This window comes from Scomber scombrus, chromosome 7 (assembly GCF_963691925.1).
Source record: "Scomber scombrus chromosome 7, fScoSco1.1, whole genome shotgun sequence".
Lineage (NCBI taxonomy): Eukaryota > Metazoa > Chordata > Actinopteri > Scombriformes > Scombridae > Scomber > Scomber scombrus.
In genome coordinates this window covers 901207-922223 of record NC_084976.1, presented here as the reverse complement: position 1 = coordinate 922223, position 21017 = coordinate 901207, and the positions used below count along the sequence as shown (strand labels likewise).

Sequence of the window (21017 nt, the reverse complement as noted above, 5' to 3'; positions counted from 1 at the left end):
TAATACTGCTATGACCAAAAGGATCATGACAAAAAATATTCTGGGTTGATTAGGATCAAAAACCTGACCTGAGCAGACTCCAAGGTGAATTGTCATGAATGCCACAGCAAGTAAGATCAGAATTCTTGTTGTTGCTTGTCGCAGTTGCTTATATATGAAGAATAAGGCAAGGCTGAGGACAAAGCCCATCACACAGAGACCTCTTAGTCCGAGAGTTATCAGTGTCATGGAGGTCATTCCAAGGAGTGCTCCTGCAATTCCACATCCCAGAAAGGCTTGCAGTCCTATACAGCCTGTCTCCAAGAAAGATCCAGTTTGTTCTTTCATCATAGCAGCACGAGATCCCATCACTACTCCACAGGCCACAGACAGGAAGGCCAGGGAAAGTCCAAAACACCCCACAAGAGATGACAATCCATCCAGACCTACGACTTTAACAAGAGCGTGAGCTTTAGGATACCAGGTATCACACAAAGCTATCATCTCCATCGCTCTCTCTACTGCCAGGTTCAGTGCAAAGCCTGCAGGCATCAACTTCAGCAGCACTCCCAGTATTAACTCTAAAAAAGACGAATAAAACAAAAACACAAATATAACACATATGTATTGTTCCCTTCTATCTACATGTATATATCAGTTTGTACTGTACACCATGAGTACAACAAATTGCATTTTAAACTAAGAAGAATTACAGGCTACATGTCAGGCTGTGTAATCTGTATCATTATCAACCAATCAAATCTTAGTCTAATGAGCGTCATATCATGACTAAATAACTTACTCATTCTGCCAGATTTTTCGTAGTCCACACTCTGCCAATAAATAAGTTCAAAAGTAAAAGAAAAACTCAGTTGGTAAAGTCATGTATCGGTTGAGAATGAAAGTGGAAGTTAGAATTTCCCCTATAACCAGTGTTTTAAAGGAGCCTGGCACACAACATACTTATCACCATATCACAAACATAAATTCCTGATTTTATTATAGCACTGAACTCCATTGTTTAATCAAAGGGGTACTCAAGACATTTAAAGTTCCCCTTCCAATTCAACTTCCAACTCAAGCAGTTTCATAGATGCTTCGATGGCTCTGTGGTTTGACTTTTTTTTGTATACTGCCTTACATATCACCCTGTACATGACATCATTTTGCTTTAACTCTTGTTGACCTTCAAAACAAACATTATGCACATTTACATCCTTTATGTTGATAAATACTCAATATTGAAATATTTATATTCAGTCAGCAACTCTGAATACACCAAAGATTGAACTGAGTCAGTAAAGAGGGGGGTGGCAGTGCTGACTTACATCTGTTAATCATATATCCCCAAATCCTTCCAAATCTGTCAAATACTCTTCATAAAAATGGAATTGATTTTAAAATATAATCTGTTTACAGTGATGGAATGGGGTGTGTCTTCATGATCCTGTGGTTGTTGAATAGCCTGTGCAAGTGACTCTGGAGAGAAAACAAACAGTAAGAGAGACAGCAGACCTAGACCTGTTTAATACAAAGTGACAGTAAGCTATTATTACTACAACAAATTAAAGCTGTTCTGTGTTTATATTGTGTTATAATAGTAATATACAGCCCATGAGTGAGTGATAGTGAATCACTGAGCTCTGTCAAGTTAATGTAGGAAGGATAAAACAGTTCTGAAGACTTCAGAGTCAGATTTATTGACAAGTCAGTTTGCAAATATAAGGGATTCGTCTTGGTGTTGTGGTGTATGACAATCAAAGAACAGAAAGTAAGAGAAAAGACAAGTATCTGTACAAAGTAAGAAAAAGACTGGTCATATGAATATATAGATGCAATAACAATGTACAATATAGAAGAAGTAAAAATCTGTTCTTTGTGAAGAGAGCTGATATTGACAGAGAATGTGCAAATGTTCGCAATATAAACAGTAGCTATGTCATATACAAGTGTAATAATACAAAGAGTACAGATAGTTGCATTAATGTAATGCACCATGTTAGATGTAATGGGTTCACATATGTGTAATATAAGATTATAGATTTGATGTTATTATATTATGTAGTGTCTATTAGTGGCATGAAATCTGAGAGAGAGAGAAATAGAGAGAGTTGTTGATGCACAAAGATCATTTTTGGATATGAGGGAAATGACAGGAGATTAAGTGCAGGGGCTTTCTTCTCCGAGCCTAACGTGAGAAGCAGTGGCAGAGCTAGGGGCTTTTGGGGCTGCAATCTAAAAACAAATCTGGTTAAAATCACTTTTTATGAACAGTGATTTCAACCAGCAGCTGACTGAAATAACATTTGTGATTAAGAGTGAAACTTTTAAAGACACTTCATTTGACACTTGTTTTGGTACATTTGGTGTTACTGAGTGAAATGTAATTAAAATTGTTTTCCTTTTGATCTAATTCCTTATTGTTATTTATTTATTTCTATGTGCATTGTTTTTGGATCATTGTTAATAAGGATTTTTTTTTAAAACATCTTCTATTACTACTACTATTAATGTTTGCAATAGTCATCATACAATGCAGTAAAATCAAATCCTGCACATTTAAAGAAAGCTCCCTGGCCCTGGGTGCTGTGAATGCTCTTTGTACTGTGGGTGCTGTGGGTGCTGTGGGTGCTGTGGGTGCTGTGGGTGCTCTGCGTGTCTGGGCTTAGCTCTGGATCTAAGTTCTATTAGAGAATTGGAAGAGAGGTGAGGAAGAATGTATTTATTTTTTTGTGATTTATTTTATATAGTTTAATATAATAATAATAACTGATAGGATCACTGAGTCTTATTTCCAGGTGGGTGGCGCTACTGCGACATTCTGGACGCAAACTGCCTCTAAAAACCAACGAAGAAGAAACAGAGAAGCTAACGGAAGTTGTGACCGGAACTTTATACTGTGCGGAACTGTTTCACTGTTACACCACGATGGCAGCTGTGTTGGAGACACATGTGCAGACTTCTGCTGAATTAGGTATCTTAAATTCATCTTTACACCTGATAAAAGTCTGTTTTTTTTCGGTTGGGAGCTGTAAGCTAGCTGTGTAGCCCGCTGTGTTTCAGAGTGTGTTATATGAAATGTGAGTTGTAGGAAATGTATGAGCTGTATGGCGACTGTTTGGTTCTGATAGAAACACATGTACACGATGATGGAATATACTCAACGTTGTATTACATATATTAGGACTGTATAGATATAGTTACATCTTTAAACAGGGTTCCCACGGTCATGAAATTCATGGAAAAGTTATGAAATGAGAAAAACCGTTTCCAGGCCTGGAAATGGTTTGGAATGATGTGAATGTTTTGGAAAAGTTTTGAATTAGGGATGACTATACTGATCATCAATTTCTATACTTTTAGCTTTTTAATATCTTGTAATATGTGATCTAGGGCCAAAGCTTCTTCTGGATGTAATTATAACATGTACCCATCATTTAGTGAGCTCAAAGTGTCAAAACAGCTGTTAAAAGGCTCCAAAATACAAGAAATTACATCATGTCTGTTAAAAATGTTCTGGGGAGGACCCTTTGTTAAACTATTTAAATTAAGTCATGGATATGGGGTTAAATATTCTGTAATAGTTATGGAAAAGTTTTTTGAAAAATAGTAAAAATGTGTGGGAACCCTGGAGGGTTCTTCTAACTGTCCGGATGAAGTAACATTAGTCTTGTCTAATGTTGTCTTGTGGACACATATCAGTGTAATGACAGTGTTTGTGTCTGTGTCTGTGTGTGTGTCTGTGTGTCTCAGCAGAAGAATCAGACTCTGTGTGTGAGGACAGCAGCACACACAGTGACTGTGAAGGAGGGAGCGACAGTGAAGGCTCAGATGATGGAGGAGCAGATGATGGCACAGATGTGGATGGAGGCAGTGACGGAGAGGAGGCTGAGGATGAAGACGGAGGTGACAACGACGAAGAAGTTGATGATGACGGCAATGCCAATGCTGGATGGGCAGAGGTCATGGCCAAGATTCTGGGGAAGAAAACCCCAGATAGCAAAAGCAGCATCCTGGTGAAGAACAAAGAGTTGGACAAGATGAAGGAGAAAGAAAAAGAGGAGCTGCTGGAGAGAAAGAAACTGGTAATAAACACAGCAAAGCACTCAGAGTTTATTAGCTAATAATGAATAGAAGCAGTCCATCACTAGAATCCAACAACCAGCCTACTATTAAATGACTCACCTTTTATTTTAATTATTTTATTTTCATCATCTTGTGACCCATCACATCTTTCTTCGGACCCCTTGAGGAGGGTCTTGACTAGAGCCCGACAGATATATTGGTCAGCCGATATTATCAGCCGATATTGGCCTATCACATCGGCCTATTTGTTGTCCGATATGTGCCGATATTTTTTTATATAGGCAGCATTTAATGTACATTTGATCCTTTACTTCAAGTTTAATATATACATACGTACATGTTTATGTGTTTATTGTTATTTAGTTAGTTATAAGTTTATGGTCAAATGGTAAAATATCATGCCTTCATTACATATCTTTGTCAGAAGTGTTTCAAAGGGATCACTGCAAAAAAATGTATGTTTATGTAAGTTATTCTTTATATATAAAATGATCGGTTGATATGTCAATATCAGAATGTTTTGCTCCCTAATATCCATATTGGCATCGGCCCCAAAAATCCAGTATTGGTCAGGCCCTTGTCTTGAGCCCCCACATTGAACTGGAAAAAAGAATATGAACATTTATAACTATGTATTAAGATTCAGGGTTTAAAGGGAACACAACACTAAGTTACTAACGTTGTAGTAACACTTAAATACAGTCACTGTTGCTCTCCTTGGCTCAAAGAAAATGACAAAAACTATTATTTGATTATGGAAATAGTTGCTGATTAATTATGACATTATTATTATTATTATTACTATTTCTCTCTATTACTATTACTTTACCTCACATTTAAAAAAAAAAAGGATTATTTGTTTGTTTTTTGTCATTTGTTGTTTTCTGTTACTGTCATTTTTCTTGACCATTGTTCACTATGCTGCTGTAAAGTCTATATCTATGTATCTATCTGCTGATGGACTAGTATCTGTAAAGTGTGTTCAGTGTGTGTGAGGTGACTGTGAGACTGTGTTTGTGTACAACAGGTTGATAAGAAGCGATCCTGGGAGATGATGTGCAGAGAGAAACCTGATCTGGTCAAAGACCGTGAGACTGAGAAAGCTCTACAGAGGATCGCTACCAGGTGTGTGTGTGTGTGTGTGTGTGTGTGTGTGTGTGTCTTTCTTTGTAATACATTATTAATTATCAAGTGTAATGTCTGACTCCAGTGTGTGTTTTCCTGCTAAGGGGAGTGGTGCAGCTGTTCAACGCTGTCAGGAAACACCAGAAAACAATTGATGAAAAGGTGAAGGAAGTCGGAGGCTCAGAGAGGAAGAAGGCCAAAATTCTGTCCTCTGTCTCTAAGAGGGACTTCATCGATGTCCTGAGGAGGACAGAAGGAAGCAGCGGAGTCACTGTCAAGACTGAAAAGGACACTGTAAGTTTGTTTTTCAATATTAAAAATCTCATAGAGTTCAACTAAAAACCTCTTCAGAGTTGGAATGATGCAACAGACCCAACAGCAGTGTAGCAGGGGTTCCCGCCCCCTAACACTGACCAGCAGCAGCCTCAGAACCAGCAGTGGAACAGTGCAGGTCTGCACCATCACTCAAAACCAAACTACAATCCTATTTCAATAGATGCACACTTTTTAGCCTGTGCACTAAGTAGACTCAGTTACTCACTAAAGACAAAAAACACAAACTGAACAACAATGAATGAAACAACAAGGATTTAGGAACAGGAACACTGTGGCAGACACAACATTTTGAAATACAGAAATGACCTCAACACTTCAATGATTAACAGCAGAATAGAGAATACTCATATGAACATAGAGATGTAAAAGCAATATAAACACCACAGTAGTTGGAGCCAAACACACTTCAAAGCAGGGTTGAACATTGCAGTGTTAACACATACAAAGTGACCTAATGGTTGTAGCCTATCAGTGATCAGGGAAAAATCTGTGCTGTATCCTCCACAGCTGTCTGAATGTCAGTGTGAAGAACTCCTTCACATTCTCACCTGTGAGTCCAGCTTCTGAGCTCTGTAGTTTTCAGTGGATAATACGCCGTCCACTCAAACTTACACTCCCCACAGAGTCTGGATGCATTTCAGCTGGAAAATCAGAAGTGTACAGTCACAGCACTGTGACAGGAATCATCATAACAAGTAGAAAGACAGAGCAGACCTCAGTGATACACAGCAAACCAAATACAATCCACTTCCTTCAGTTTTTAAACTCTTTTTCATTGAGTTCTACATTAGTGAATCCATGTGTAAGCTGCTGGTCAGTGGCTTTGTTTACAATGCTATGTGGGTCATCTATTAAATCAGTGGCTAAATGAATATTGTTAGATTACGGTAACAAAAAGCTCAACCTTTGACAAGCTGCCCCCCAGAGGGCCCAGGCATGACTGCCACTGCACCCCTCTGTCTAAATCAGATCCCCCTCACCATGCCTGCTCTGTTTTGATTGGTCAGTTTCAGGAAGCTTCCCCTCAACAGACCTGTGGCAGGTCCTGGGGCTGCAGAAACAAACAGCATTAGAATTAGAAATTCACTACTTTTTTCTCCTTCTTCACTCCAAATGGAAACTTCTCAAATCCATCTGTAACATGTTGGAACTGAATCCTGTTCACAATATGATGAACATGAACAACGTCAGTAATACAGATTATAGAACAGAACATGCACCATGAGACGTGATCCTGTCAGGAAAGTTAAAAAATCATTTCAAAGTTTAGTGTCAGAGCAGCTGAAAGATGGACGGAGCATTTTTCATACATTTATCTCAAGTGTTTGATAACCAGTTGAGGTTTAGTGAAAATCCAAATGTGAAAAGCATAGTGGTGTCTGTACTGCCTACTGAAACTAAACTTCTAAACTGCTTTTTAACTCATCACACACATGTGATCTCACTGGAGCTGCAACAATTAGTTCAGCCAACTGTTTTGATTTGGAGCCATTTCTTTTTAGAAAAACAAAAAAGTCAACATTCTTAAATGTGAAGATTATCTGGTTACTGTGGTCCTCTATTACTGTAAACTCAATAGTTTTGGGTTGTGGACAAAAATGTTTCACGTTTTCCTGACATTTTATAAACCAAACAACTAATCATTTATCATTCGATTAAGTCAATAATCAACAGATAAATCATCAATGAAATGAATGATGTGCAGCCTCAGACCTCACAAAACAAACCAGCTCCTGTTTCAGTTTGTATCAAGTCAAAAACACTGTTACACAGTGTGATTGCACTGACTTACCACATGGTGTCACTGTTGTCTTTGGAAACTCACTGACACAGCTCAGTCTGAAGCATTCACTACACTGTGTGTGTGTGTGTATGTGTGTGCATGCAGGGTGCTGCGGAGGAGGAGAAGCCTGCCTGGAGCGTCCTCAGAGACGACTACATGATGGGAGCCACCATGAAAGACTGGGACAAAGACAGCGAGGACGAAGAGGAGGCTGAGACACAGAAAGGAGGAGGTGCAGAGGACAGTGACTGACACCATCCATACACACTGAAAAGACTGTGTACAGACAGCCTGCTGTAATGCCTTCAGGGTCAGTCTGCTCCTGAATCCCTGACATGTCTAGGTCTGGAAATGAATACATGAGGAAATAATGTTGTAAATCCCAGCTCTTCATCAGTCTGTGCACTGCACAGGAAGGATGGAGACGGTCTGGAATTTGTGTCCTTTACTGATATTTGTTGATATGTTTTGCAGAGGCGGGAAAGGGAAGTGGCAGTAAATCATACTGTACACTAAACGCATCATCAGAAATGTGTGTAAACAGGATGTAAATGAGATATTAAGACTGGAGGAGCTCAGAAGCAGCTCCTCACTGTTTGGATCTTGTGTATGACTATTTTATAACTATAAGAGCAGTGAGCATGTAAACCCTGTAAATAGGAATGTTTTGTACAGTTCTGGTTGAATAAACAGCTGATTCGCATATAGTCTGTTGACTGGAGGTGTGTCAGTCCTGCTCTTAGAGAACAGTGTAACTGATGACTTATGTCTTAAAGAAAGTCTTACACAACACTCACATGCCGAATGTGAACCTGGCCGTGAACTGCACCCTACATCTGTGTTAGATAGGGATCTCTTCATGGTCAGTATGGAGAGGAAGAATAATAACAGGGAGCCATAACTCTTTGAACGTGCATATGGTGTGTTAGTATTGTATTCAGAGAGACTTGAAGAATTCCAAACGTATCCCTAAAAGCTGTGGCTCCACAACCTTTGGGTTTGGGCCATCACGAGAGGTAACAAGATAAGTCACTGAGGGATTGTGACATCTGCTACACAAAGGTGATTATTCTCCAGACTATTTTATAATCTTTACTTTTTTTCCCTCATTAATTACTTGATAATTCTGTATCTTCTGTTTAGGTCTCTAAAAACATCACTGTTGGAAGACAACAGAAGTGTATGATTGACATTTCACAAAAGGTTGTGTAGCTCTGCTTTAAGAGATTAGGCAGCTGTTATTTTAGAGTTTTCTTAGACAAAATGTCCTGTGTTTTAAAATGTTCTGATTTCCTGTCTGTGGTGCTCAGCTCCAAACTGATTCTGTTCCTACTGAAGACATGCATCTTAAAAAACACATTTCATTTTATAGAGGTCTCTCATTTCCTTTAACAGCTGATCACTTGTTTTTATCAGTCGTTACTCAAACAGGAGGAGATAGTGCTTTTTTTGGGGACTATTTTCAGTGGCAGATGAATCTACATTTGGTCCTCTGAGTATATCTGGCAGCAGGATGGTTTGTGCGTGTGTATGTGTGCGTGACTGAAACAAAGTGAACTACAGTGTGCGTTCAGAGTAATGCAGGAACATAGCCAGTGCGGCTGTGTGACTCAATTCCTCTCTGTGACACACAGGAATAAGATATATCAGGCTTTGATACACGCACACAATACTTGTTAGTAGATGATATTTGGTTTTTGTCTGCATGAGAGATCTCAGCAGATGACTTCACACCGAGTTGATTGTAATGTGATAGTATGGCATAACATGAATGCAGTATATGAATACCAGCAGGCTGCTGCTCTGGCAGTGACCCAGCGAGGTGACGTGGCGCTCGCACTTCTGCTGACTCTTCTCGCTTTCTGACTTGTTTTACTTCGGAGCTTCCTGTGTCTGGGGCGACGGCGACGGCACAACCCGTGGAAATATTTGCACAGGGTGTTATCGACAGAGAATGGGGGACGGAGGCGACGCGTCAGGCTGTCTGCACCACGCTGGACGCTCGTCTGTCATGGCAACACTGGCCTGCCACTCTGGTATGCCGCCTTTTTTTCCTGGCCTGTTGACACACACAGCCTGGGGAACGGGCTGCTGTGTCGCCTCATTTACCACCTCCACTCTGTCTCTGACACTTCAGTCTCCTCACTCTGCTCAGAGACACCAGCACACACTGAAGAGTCAAACTCTGACTCTCACATGAAGTAGCAAAGCTGAGAAATCCAGGTCAACTTCACATAAGGCCTGTCTGAAGGTATGGTCACATCAGCCAGGGAAAGAAACCCCCTGCTTCAGGTTCAGAAATGTGATGACACATGGCCAGAAGAATGACCTCACCATTTCTAAACACAGTGCATCAGTATTGTAATTAGTCGACTGTCTGAATCTGCTTGTCAAAGTTAAGTTGAGTCCATTGGAGTTGACACAGAAACAGGAAATGCCTGCTTGAATTAGTCCGTCATGCATGCTTTAATAACAGTGACGAGCCAAAAAAAAGGAATATTTACAGGAAGGGTGACCTTTACTTCAGTGGTTTGATCATCACTATCAGTAATGGTAACATACTTTGAGTCATGAATGGCTGAGATCTGGAAACATGCTGACATCATTATAAAGATGTCCAGCAGGACACACTTCTGCTACAACTTTGACAGACTGCAGACATTGCTACAAAGAAGTCTGACAGGGCAACACATACAAGCAGTCAGTAATGACACATATTCCTGTTTACTCTGGTGACTGCATGGCTGGATTATCAACGACTGAATCAATGGGAAACTGGCTGGATTGTCTATGTTGCAACCAACTTTAATACAAAGTTTGGTAATAACTACAATAGTACACTAAAAACTGGTGTGGAGTACGGCTTGTAGTACGGCCTTGTGCCAAAATCTGACACACAGCTAATCTGTGACTGTTGCAGTGAGAGGAAAAGAGTTTCATAAAAGCTATTTCTGAGAATGATGTACACACAGATCACAGATGTGGCAGCATGTATGGATTGTGGGTACAGTGTTTCCATTTGATCAGATAAACTGAAAAAGAGGAAAGTGATTATTGTTTCTGCAAAAATGCAGCTTCCAAGTGGCATATCTTGTCAAACATGGCCATAGTTGCTTTATGTAGTTGTGAGCAAAATGGGTTGGAGGAATGATGTGGATGTTAAGAGGGCGGGGGTGGGGGTGGGGGGCACAACTGTCACTGGCCCTATTTCATGTTATCATGACTCATGGAAATCATGGTCAGTGATATGAAAATAAGACTAAACTGCAATAAAAAGGAATTATCTGTCAAATAGTAACTTGACTTACTGAACATGTTGTCTTTGCTGACCTCCAGTGGTGATGGAACATCTCACTGTGCTGCAGGTGAAACAAGCAGGAAACTCTCAACTAGTTTTGCAAAGGTTTTAAAATTGTTTGTTAATTTTTTCTGTCAAATTGCTCAACATTCACAGCAATAGTAATTAGAATAATAGTATGTAGGCAAATATTTGTGAATATATGGTGTCATGACAACTGAGAGAAGTCAATCTGCTTATTAAGGATTGTTGAAAGCTCCAAAAACAAGTCAGTGAGTGTGAGTTGAAATGATTTTTGTCATTGTAAAGAAAGAAAGAAAAAAAAACTTTTAAAAATACTTGATTCAGAAAATCCATGATCTGCATTCATAAGACCCTAAAACTATTACAATAGACATCTGTGTGGTAAGGAGATTGTTTGAGGTGCAGCTGTTAGCAAAGAGTAATGCTGGTTTTATCATTATCACTGATTGGAACTGAGTACATCCAGCTCAGGTGCTGAAAACATAATGTTAGTCCTATGTTCTTCTTTTATGCTGCTCAAGCAGTTTTCCTGGTGTGGAACAGGTGTTCGAGGACACACACACACACACACGCACACACACACACACACACACACACACACACACCTTAGTAGTCTCACAGCTGTCTGTGTGGGTACTGATTTAGTGACAACATCTGGTCTGCAGCAGCCTCGGATGCCCAGTCAGTGAGCAGCTGTCAGAGCTGATGGATGGCCGGCTGTGGTCGGGCGGAGCATGGAGGGCCAGCACCAGGCTTTGGCAAATAATAAAATAAGTGTGATTTTCTGAGGGGTGTGAGTGTAAATCAAGCTGGTGCACAGCAGGCTAACAGAGCACAGAGCACAGGAGGAAAGGTGGAGGTGCACACGGTTGAGTCGGTCCTGTCCTGTAGCATTTGACAAGAGCCAATCAGCTGACAAAGACTGAGAGGACCTCCTGATCCATGGATTTAGCTGATTCTCCGTCATTCACCTGTCATGGGCTTAACAGAACTTCCTGACTTCAATCAGAAGTTCTGCCTGTGCTGCAACATGCACTACAACCAATCAGCTTTGCTCCACCTGCTGCTTTTTAAAGTTTTAACTTCCATCAGTTACCTGCAGATGTACTCTTAAAGGCCAGAGCAATATATGAGCACCTGGTCAGAAAGTGGTTTTCCAATTAATTAGTATTTTATTGCTATTAAAGAGATTCTAACTTTTTTTTACAGTCTGTTCTTGAGCACACTGATTCTGGTGGAGTTTATTACAGGCAGTAAAACTTTAGCCAGAAGCTAGACAATCATTCAGGAAATGATTATTTGGAATATATTTATGATATAATTATTAACAAAATACTGAAACACTCACTGCATCACAACAGAACCTGATTAGAACGTTTTGGTTAATACATCATAAACTGTGAGACCAAAACAATATTTGCACAGTATGATATATTATACATTAAACATTATTTATACATTTCCCCCTAATTTTTTCCCCCATTTTGGATCTTTTCATAAACATATGTTGTGCTTCTGTTGGCACATATTTAATATAATCTTCACCAAACTTGGTACATATACTATGATTAGAAGACTTCGAATAAAACTTGTGTGTTAGTTTTTGGTTATCAATTACTGTTTGTCTGTAATTGGTTATTAATCTCATGCATTTAACAGGCCATAATTCCTAAATACTGAATGGACTACAACCACATTTGGAAGTGTTGTGTAGCGTTTCATTGAATTCTACCCACAGTGGGCTTCAAGTACCATTATTAAATGACATTTCTACAATTCTGTTGTGTTTAATAAAATGAAACTTGGGTGCACACGTTTGCACAACATAATGAAACATGGTGCCAATAGCTCCACCTTGTGGCCACAATACCACTTATTAACTTCATATCTATCAAATGTAATATTCCATGGAAACAAAATGATACAAAGTTGTACAGATGGGGATGTTGAACAAGTCTGTAGCATTTTCAGCAAAGCCTTGTGATTTATTTCAGCATTCACATTCATTTTCTGCAGGCAATGCACTTTCTAGTTGTTATTGTGATCACGTCATTACAGCATGGAAACAATATGAGGATTCAATTGTAATTACAACGTTTAACCTGCCTCTTTCTCTCTCAGTATTTTAGAAATACACTCAACAAAACAAAAACACAATATTAGAAACAGAATGTGATGTCAGATGGGAGCATGTACACAGACACTTTATACATATTATAGCTTACAGATCGTATTTCAATAGGAGAGTTTAAAAAAAAATCCATCAGCACGTCATGACACGTGAAGTGAACACAAATAAATAAGCGAGTAAGTCACCTAATACAGATCATAACAAAGAGAGAGAGAGAAAAGGAAAATAGCTAACTAAATAAAAATAGCCTCTCCTTACCGTGTCTACGTGCCTCTAATGGAATTATGAAATATAAAAGGAACCTCTACGAATTTCTGAGGTACAAAACGACAGGAGTGTTTGTCTCTGTTGACAAATCACTAGAATTTTCGCTCTGACCGGCTTTAGGACCCAGCGTCATGACGCAACAGGAGCCAATGGGCCATTAGCCGTTGCAGCGCTGTCCCAATGGGCACAGCGAGCACTCCTATTTACAATAAATCGTCTCGTAACGTGGAATTGAAGGGGTCCCCTGCTCCGACAGTGCATGACCACAACCTCAGTTTGAAGCGGGCGGAGGGGGGAGCACGTGGTAACATTAGTCCCTTATAAATCTCCTACAAGCAGCCACTGCTGTCCGCTTGGCACGCGTAAAAGACGAGCCGTTGCCCAACTAGATGGGGTGAGGGACGACGCGTAAAAGCGCTGTGCATCACACCGAGGGGAAGCTCCGGGCTGTTTTTACCAAGCGGCTCATAAAGGAAGTCGTTTTCATCGTGAAATTTCAACTTTATGTGGATCTCTGATTTCGGCAGAACGCGTCAGTCACCACTGAAAAAGTTCGCACCTTGCGTCCCTGCTGAACGTCAGGACTGCGTTTGTGGCTTTGCTTTTTTTTTTCTTTTTTTTAAACGTGTGTCATCTGTTTGTGATAATAAAAAGCAATGAATCGCTTACCAAGACACTGAAGTTTAACCGACAGAAGTCTCAGGACTCGAGCTAGTGTCGGTTGAAGTGCCATTGGAGAGCTGCGAGCTGAGCGCTCTGATGTGGTGGAGGTGTGCTAAGTCCCGCAGGCTACACGGCTGTGCGTCTCGCTGACGATAACCCTTCAGCTGTTTTTCATTCTCCTGTTTTCAACCAGATATTTCAGAGCCGTTTGATGGCCGCACGTCCATCTCTGCCAACATTCAGCTGCATCTTTACGCACTCTCGGCGTGCGTTAACTGCCAGCCGAGCATAGGTCGGTGTGATCCCTTCTGGCCGTTTCTTTTTGTGTCTACTCAGTTGAATGGATTTTCAGATACACTTGACTGAAACTGGGGAATCAGAACAGTACGATTTTCAAGTATCATTTCGGGGCCAGTTGGCTCGTGTGCGTAAATGCTCTCTACTTCTGAACCGTTTTTATTTTTGCCTAAGAAATGAGTCTTCCTGGTGACATTTAAATCGCCCCGGTGAATATTTTTCCTCAATCTTGTTTTTTTTTTTTTTTTTTTTTTTCAAATCGAGATTTGAAGACGTTGGTGGAGAAGATGAACCTGTGTATCGTCAGTCTTCTCCTCACTTTGGATTTAGCCACCGTGGCGCTCAGTTTGTCCACATGCAGCACGCTGGACATGGATCAGTTCAAAAAGAAGCGCATCGAGGCCATCCGAGGGCAGATCCTGAGCAAACTGAAGCTCACGAGCCCCCCGGAGGACTTCCCTGAACCAGAGGAAGTGTCCCGGGACATTGTCGCCATTTACAACAGCACCCGGGACCTGCTGCAGGAGAAGGCGAACGAACGGGCGGCTACGTGCGAGAGACAACGGAGTGAGGAGGAGTATTACGCCAAGGAGGTGCACAAGATCGACATGCAGCCTTTCTACCCGTCAGAGAGTAAGTGTGTGTGTGTGTGTGTGTGTGTGTGTGTGTGTGTGTGTGTGTGTGTGTGTGTGTGTGTGTGTGTGCGTGCGTGCGTGCGTGCGTGCGTGCGTGCGTGTGCAGGCCCTTAAGTGCATTTACTGATGTTAAGTGTGCAGTTCAGAAGCCCTTCACACACACACACACACAGTCCCAAATAGCATCTGTGCGTAGTCACGTGTGTTTGTGATTGTTTTTGGAAAATCCTCCCATCATGCTATCCTGGGTGAGTGCAGGGGAAAACAGCCAGAAAGGAGAGTTGGAACTGAACTGCAGGCATCAACAACTCTGCAGCCTGAGCTGAACTTCTCCTCCTCTTCCTCAGAGTGCAGCCAAGTGCATGGCCATCACCAGAGCCAGAACCCCCCAAATGTTCAATAAATCCTGGAGCTGTACTCTCAGTACTTAAAGCATTCGATCTAAAATGTTTAACATCATCTCCAGACAGCTGCATTCACACTGCCAGGGTTTAAGTTTGCAACAGCAGCTTTATTAAGCTGTTAGAAAAGCCTCTGTTACTACTGAGCTAAAATAACAGTCCTCGTGAAAACTGTTAACAGTGTTAGCAGTGAGGTTTGTGGATTATCCAGAGTAACAGGGACACTGGTTCTGAGAAGAGAATTTGATATATTTGTCGATTTTTTAAAAGGGCACCACACATTAAATCCATTGTAGTGAGGTGCACACATCTCAAAAAGCAAAACCCTCTAACTGGTCAGATACCACCAGAGAGGAATGAGATTTTTTGTTTTTTGTACATTTGGTGAACTAACACTTAAAGGCATATTTACGCCCACTTTCCTCCCCTCAGCTGATCAAGTTCCATCCCCAAAACACTCACTCATCTGACTCAGTCCCATGTGCACCAGAACACAGCTGTGTGCAATATACTGGACTCACTCACTGCTTTTCTCTGAGCTTGAACTTCACACAGTGAGGTTAAGATGAAGGTAAAGCATCATAGCAGAGATCATTCTGGAATAGAGCATGAGCAAATCTTTATCTTTTACTGATCATGTTGCAACTTTAAAAGAAAGATGGGAAGAACTACACACAATGTGACAATGCCGTTTTCAGAATTGTAAATGGTGGTGCTGATGTCAGAATGGTGGCAACATGACAATGATGACTAGCAAGTTGCTGTTGTGCTGTGTTGAACAGACCATAATGATGCAAGATTTGTCTTTTAATTCAATTTAAAGATATCTATGTGAGTCTATAACAACCACACAAACTAATCTTACCCAAACTTTTATTTATTTTAACTCACATCACAGTTAATTATTTAGTTTATGGACTTAAATATCACAATGGCTGCATTTCATACATGTAATAAACAGCAGAGGTAGAAAGAAATACAAATATATTATTCAGATGTGCACAGATATTGCAGATAAACAGCTGAATTTTGGCAGTAATATTTTCCACCTGTCAGCTGACTGACAATTTATCGCTGAAATCACATCACTTAGAGTCATAACTCAGTCAAATCAAAACACACAGCATCATAGACACATTGCTACAATCAGCAGAGTTAGTTTAAGTTCATTTTTCTATCATATTTTACTGGGCTTCTCCCATTACATTCACAACCTCCAGTTTTTGAAGGAAATGGTGCAGTTTGGCCCCCACGCTGAGCCGAGCGAACGCATTCCACAGTCAGACCAGACTGATCTGACAGCGAACAAACCCACCCTCAAAATGTTGAAGTATAAAAGCATTACTGGCGTCAGTAAGTCAAACTGTAATCCCTCTTTCTACTCGTTACTGAAAAAGTAATCACATCACTACCTCATACTGTTGATGAGTCATTGGTGCTCGTGAACAGTGTCTAACTTGGCTTGTGTGTCCTGTGAATGTCTCTGTGTTGTGTAGATGTTCCAGTGTAGCAGCTTGTTTTTCGTTTAGCTTCCTGGAATATGTTTTCTACACAAGGTGACGTAACATGCTGTTGATATGTGCTGTGATTACACTTTGTGTTGAAATGTATAGATTTTATTGGGAAAAAATTGGTTGCAACTCAGTTACTCCTCTGTATGGTGTCGTGTACAGTAATGGGCAGCCTGAGGAGTTTCCATTCCTCACTGACTGAACTAAAGTGTTTACAATCCAAAAGGCTGTGACAGAGAAAAAACAGAGAGTTTTTGTCTATGACGTGTGTTTATCTGCTATAAGCAGCAATATACACTTACTGCAGAGGAAGCCATGTTTGTATAATAATCATTCAAGTTGTAGGTGTGGGTTCAGTTCTCCTTCGGTGGCGCTGCTCTGTTGCTGACCCTGACCTTTGACCTCCCATGTGGAGAAGATGAATTTCTCCCTCAGCAGATCAAAAGCACATCAGAAGAAAAGGCACGGCTGTATAAACAAAATAATCATTTTAAAAGAAAGTGCAGAGCCATTAACCCAGATATGGTTTCCCTTCACATCTTAAATGTGAGCACATGAACTGAAGCAAAAATAAATTAGCACGGCATTTTGTATGCCCCGAGGTGTATTTTGCGTTAAATGTTATCCTTGGCCCTGCCTCTTGCGTAAATACCTTAAATATGAATAGATTGGGCTGGGTGCCAAGTGCAGTCAGGGAAGCATTTACAGGGTATAAATAATACTGAGTCAACACGGGGGAGGAAAGAGGCCAAAATTGATTCCCATTCATGTGAACTGGTGACACTGGCCAGGTCCTCACATCTGGAGACATGCTGACAGGAGAGAGATCAGCCAGTTAACCCTTCAGCTGATAGGCCGTATTTATTTAGTCTCTTTCTCTTAACGTGTGTGCGTGAGTCGTTGTGAAAGTGAATATCACAGACTCACACACACACACACACACACACACACACACACACACACACACACACACACACATGCAGACACACACAAATACAAACACAACGGTATCAGCCTTATTTGGTTGGGCGCCAGGAAGTCCTCCGAGGCAGCAATGTGGGGCACAACGGCACTGGAAACCTTACAGAAATGTTGGCAGGAGGGTAAGGGGTGTGTGTCTGTGTGTGTGTGTGTGTGTGTGTGTGTGTGTGTGTGTGTGTGTGTGTGAGTGTGTGTTGGGGGTGAGGGGTAGTTTCAGACGCTGTCACAGATGTCAGTCGTCTATTTGAACCCAGTTAGCTATGAGGCATTGTGCTTACCCTGCCTGCCACTCGCTCCATGGAAAATTCCAACATATACTATTCCTTCCTATCCTATCATTTGTCTTTGCATTGGCATTTATCTGCCGGAGCCCAGTGTAGCAACAGTTGCTAATAATGTATACTAATTTTACACATAATCAGTTTACTGGCCACTGGGAGTTCTGCTGAGCCTGTGAAAACAGTTGAATCTTTGTCATCTGACATCTCAGTTTGTAGACTCATCATCACAAAACAGGAGACATAACCATCCCTGTCTGGTGTGTACTAAACCTAATGTAAAGATGGTATTAGTTGCATCATGGGAAATGCAGTTTGAACCACAGTAGGGACTAAAAGCCAGAATATCTCTGCTGTACAAATATTCATAAAGGGTAAAGACACAAAAGTCTGTCTTAAATGCAGCGGAGTTTCTGCTGCGGTCTGAAGCTGTAACCTAGGTGACAGACGCTCTTCCAAGTGACGTCACGTACCTTTCCTTCTGCTGATACCTGTCTGCTGCAGCGGGGCCGACAATGACAGAGGAGGGGGGGAGAGAAGTGTAGTCCTAGACAAAATGGTCAGTTTTTGTTCGCTTCTTAGCCATGTTTTGGTTTTGGTTTTCCATTTGGCGCTACAAGAGAGAGAAGTAGAGGGAAGGTTCTACACAGGCGCAGACTTTGTGGTGTTGTGTGCATACAACATTGAATTCCACAAACTTTTGCATCACGGTATGCACGCAGATTTCCCCCAAAAAACGCTTGTCTATACGCGGAATAAAAAGTGAGAACGCAACACCACTTTTGCGTTTTCTGTTCAGATCGTTTCCGTGTAAACATAGCCTAAAACAGCAGGTCTTTCGGAGTCTTCCTGGTTTGCGGTGGTCAGAACCAAAAGTGGCCCAAGAAAGGACAACCAGTGAACCTGTGACAGGGTCATGGGTGCCCAAGGCTCATTGATGCACATGGGAAGCAAAGGCTAGCCCATCTGTTTGTGTCCCTCAGAAGAACAACTGTAGCATAAATGACTGAAAACGTTAATGCTGGCTATGACAGAGAGCTGTCAGAACATGCAGTGCATCATAACTTGCTGCGTATGGAACTGTGTAGCAGCAGACTGGTCAGAGTGCCCACTGTCCACTGCCAAAAGCACCTACATTGTAAGTGTCAGAACTGAACTACGGACCAGAACTGGAACCTTTTTCTTTACATCATGTGCATCGTTTACCTGGGGAAGCCAGCAGAGGCAGTGTGATGTTCTGCTGGAAACCTGATGGCTTAACCAATGGCAACGGTATTCCCTGATAGCAGTGGTCTCTTTCAGCAGGATAATGCACCTTCACTGCAAAAATTGTCAGGAATGGTTTGAGGAACATGACAAAGAGTTCAAGGTGTTGCTTTGGCGACAAAAAAACAACATATTTGACAGTGGAAGATTTAAAATTGATCAAATTTGAGGGGAGCTGTGGGACTGTTTTCTGGATTCATGACACATGTGTAACCAGCTGATTTTTTTCTCACCACTGTGCGTGTGTTAGTGAATCAGAATCATTTTAAACTGACAGGCTTGTGTCTGCTATCTGCAATCAGCATACTGCCACGCATCTATTTCTCTATATAAGGACATCCGTTTGGTGTATCATGAAGAGAGCACCGTGCTGAACAGAGAAGTTGAGTTATAAGAGATGACCCCAAAAAGTAAAAACAAGAAGAATTTAACAACAGCAGAAATTGAAATAAATGTGTCAGAGGTGAAAGTCAGAAAAGGCTCACTTTACTGTAGCATGTACTCTGGAGTGACGATGTTAAAAAAAAAAACAAAGCCTGGGCTGCAATAAGTGAGGTGGTAAAGGCTGTGTCCCCTGAGGTTCACACTTTGGCACAAGTTTTAAAAAATGGTTTGACATCAAAGTTCATGCCAAAATACAAATCACAGACCAGAAATAATAAGGAAACTGGAGGAAAAGGAGCATCAGAGACTGGCAGCAATTATTGGACAGTTATCATTCAGAGAGATTTGTTCAAAGAATGAGGGAGAAAGTGATGACATCACCAAGAACCCAAACCCAGAGATATTTGTAATTCCTTGTGTATTTTGTAATTAACGAGTACAATTCAATCAGAACAAACTTTAACATAAATGTAAATAGCATTGCTGCTGCAAAGTGAATTAATTAGGCTAAAAATATAATGTGTAGGCCTGGACGATGCAACAGTTAAACAAACAGTTACTGGATGTCCTAGCATATAAATAAGTTCATGATTTAATATGTGTGTGTGTGTGTGTGTGTGTGTGTGTGTGTGTGTGTGTGTGTGTGTGTGTGTGTGTGTGTGTGTGTGTGTGTGTGTGTGAAGATAAACCCACAGGGAAAAGCGAATTATTTCACAAATGACATTTTGTAATAAGGCATTAAGGCGTAGAGCACTGCAGCCCTGCCTTCATTTGTGCATACGCATGGTCTGAAGAAGTTGTACATTTGTTGGCAGAGTAAGAACAAATTTAGGTAAGAACATATCGATGAATCCCAGATTTGTGCGTCAAACGTGCATACTCACAGTTTAAGCACAGATTTGTGCGTACGTACTGTTTGTGAATGAGACCCATTGTCTGTGACCATTTCTCGCTTTTATATTTCACAGCACATAGACCTGCTTTACAATCATAAAAGAAAAGGAAACCTGACTTCATACAATATGTCCCCTTTAATAGGAAATAGCTTTTTGTAAATAGCATTAAGCAGTTTGTACCAAACTAGCCTGAGGCTAGGTGTTTCCACCTGTTTCCACTTTCATTTCAATCCTCTCATTTTACTCTTTCGAAGAGAGCAATGTCACTGTTTGAACACATGATATTTTAACACTTTGGACACATTGGACATAGTATTTAGTTGCAATCTGAGTCACACTTTCCAACATGTGTTTAAAAAAAATAACAGGCCTTGAAAGTGATGTTTTATAGAAAACTAAACGCAGTAAGAATGGTATAATACTCTTTCCCCATTTGATCTCTTGCTCTCCGGTATTAATAAGCTTTGTGATCAAGCGTCTGATCACAACCTGATCACACACGCCTCATCAGTAATTATGTGTGGAGTGTGTCAGCTGGACTGCTGTTGTGTATGTATGGAACGCTCTGTCTGTATCAGATATAAAAGACATCATCTAACAGTCTGAGCTGGTTGACACAGTGTCTCCCTGTTTATGTATGTAATAGAGCTGAGTGGACAGAATGCCTGTGTGTTGT

At 40.9% G+C, this 21017-nt stretch overlaps 2 protein-coding genes across 4 annotated transcripts in view; both read left to right on the top strand.

The window, feature by feature from the left end:
* Positions 1-2699: 2699 nt before the first annotated feature.
* On the top strand, positions 2700-8008 carry rrp15 (ribosomal RNA processing 15 homolog). 3 transcript variants are annotated; one of them, XM_062422646.1, is made up of 5 exons: positions 2700-2953; positions 3736-4064; positions 5093-5190; positions 5295-5484; positions 7415-8008. In XM_062422646.1, the coding sequence occupies exons 1-5, from the start codon at positions 2908-2910 to the stop codon at positions 7559-7561; spliced, it is 810 nt and encodes a 269-aa protein (XP_062278630.1). In that variant the 5' UTR covers positions 2700-2907; the 3' UTR covers positions 7562-8008. The 3 variants fall into 3 exon arrangements, with proteins under 3 accessions (XP_062278630.1, XP_062278631.1, XP_062278629.1); XM_062422647.1 differs by having other exon boundaries at positions 2701-2953; positions 3739-4064; XM_062422645.1 differs by having other exon boundaries at positions 2701-2953; positions 3733-4064.
* A 6239-nt stretch (positions 8009-14247) lies between these two features.
* The window catches only part of tgfb2 (transforming growth factor, beta 2), a 53683-nt gene continuing 46913 nt past the window's right edge, over positions 14248-21017 (top strand). Inside the window, exon 1 of the mRNA XM_062422605.1 lies at positions 14248-14622. Within this exon, the coding sequence (XP_062278589.1) occupies positions 14277-14622 (346 nt within the window). The 5' untranslated portion in view covers positions 14248-14276. The remainder of the gene's footprint in view (positions 14623-21017) is intronic.

Bases quoted from the DNA above. Each gene is read 5' to 3' on its own strand.
- rrp15 (XM_062422645.1), top strand. From the start codon at position 2,908: ATGGCAGCTGTGTTGGAGACACATGTGCAGACTTCTGCTGAATTAG. The intron at 4,065-5,092 runs GTAATAAACACA...TGTGTACAACAG, and splicing joins TGCTGGAGAGAAAGAAACTG to GTTGATAAGAAGCGATCCTG. The intron at 5,191-5,294 runs GTGTGTGTGTGT...TTTCCTGCTAAG, and splicing joins CTACAGAGGATCGCTACCAG to GGGAGTGGTGCAGCTGTTCA.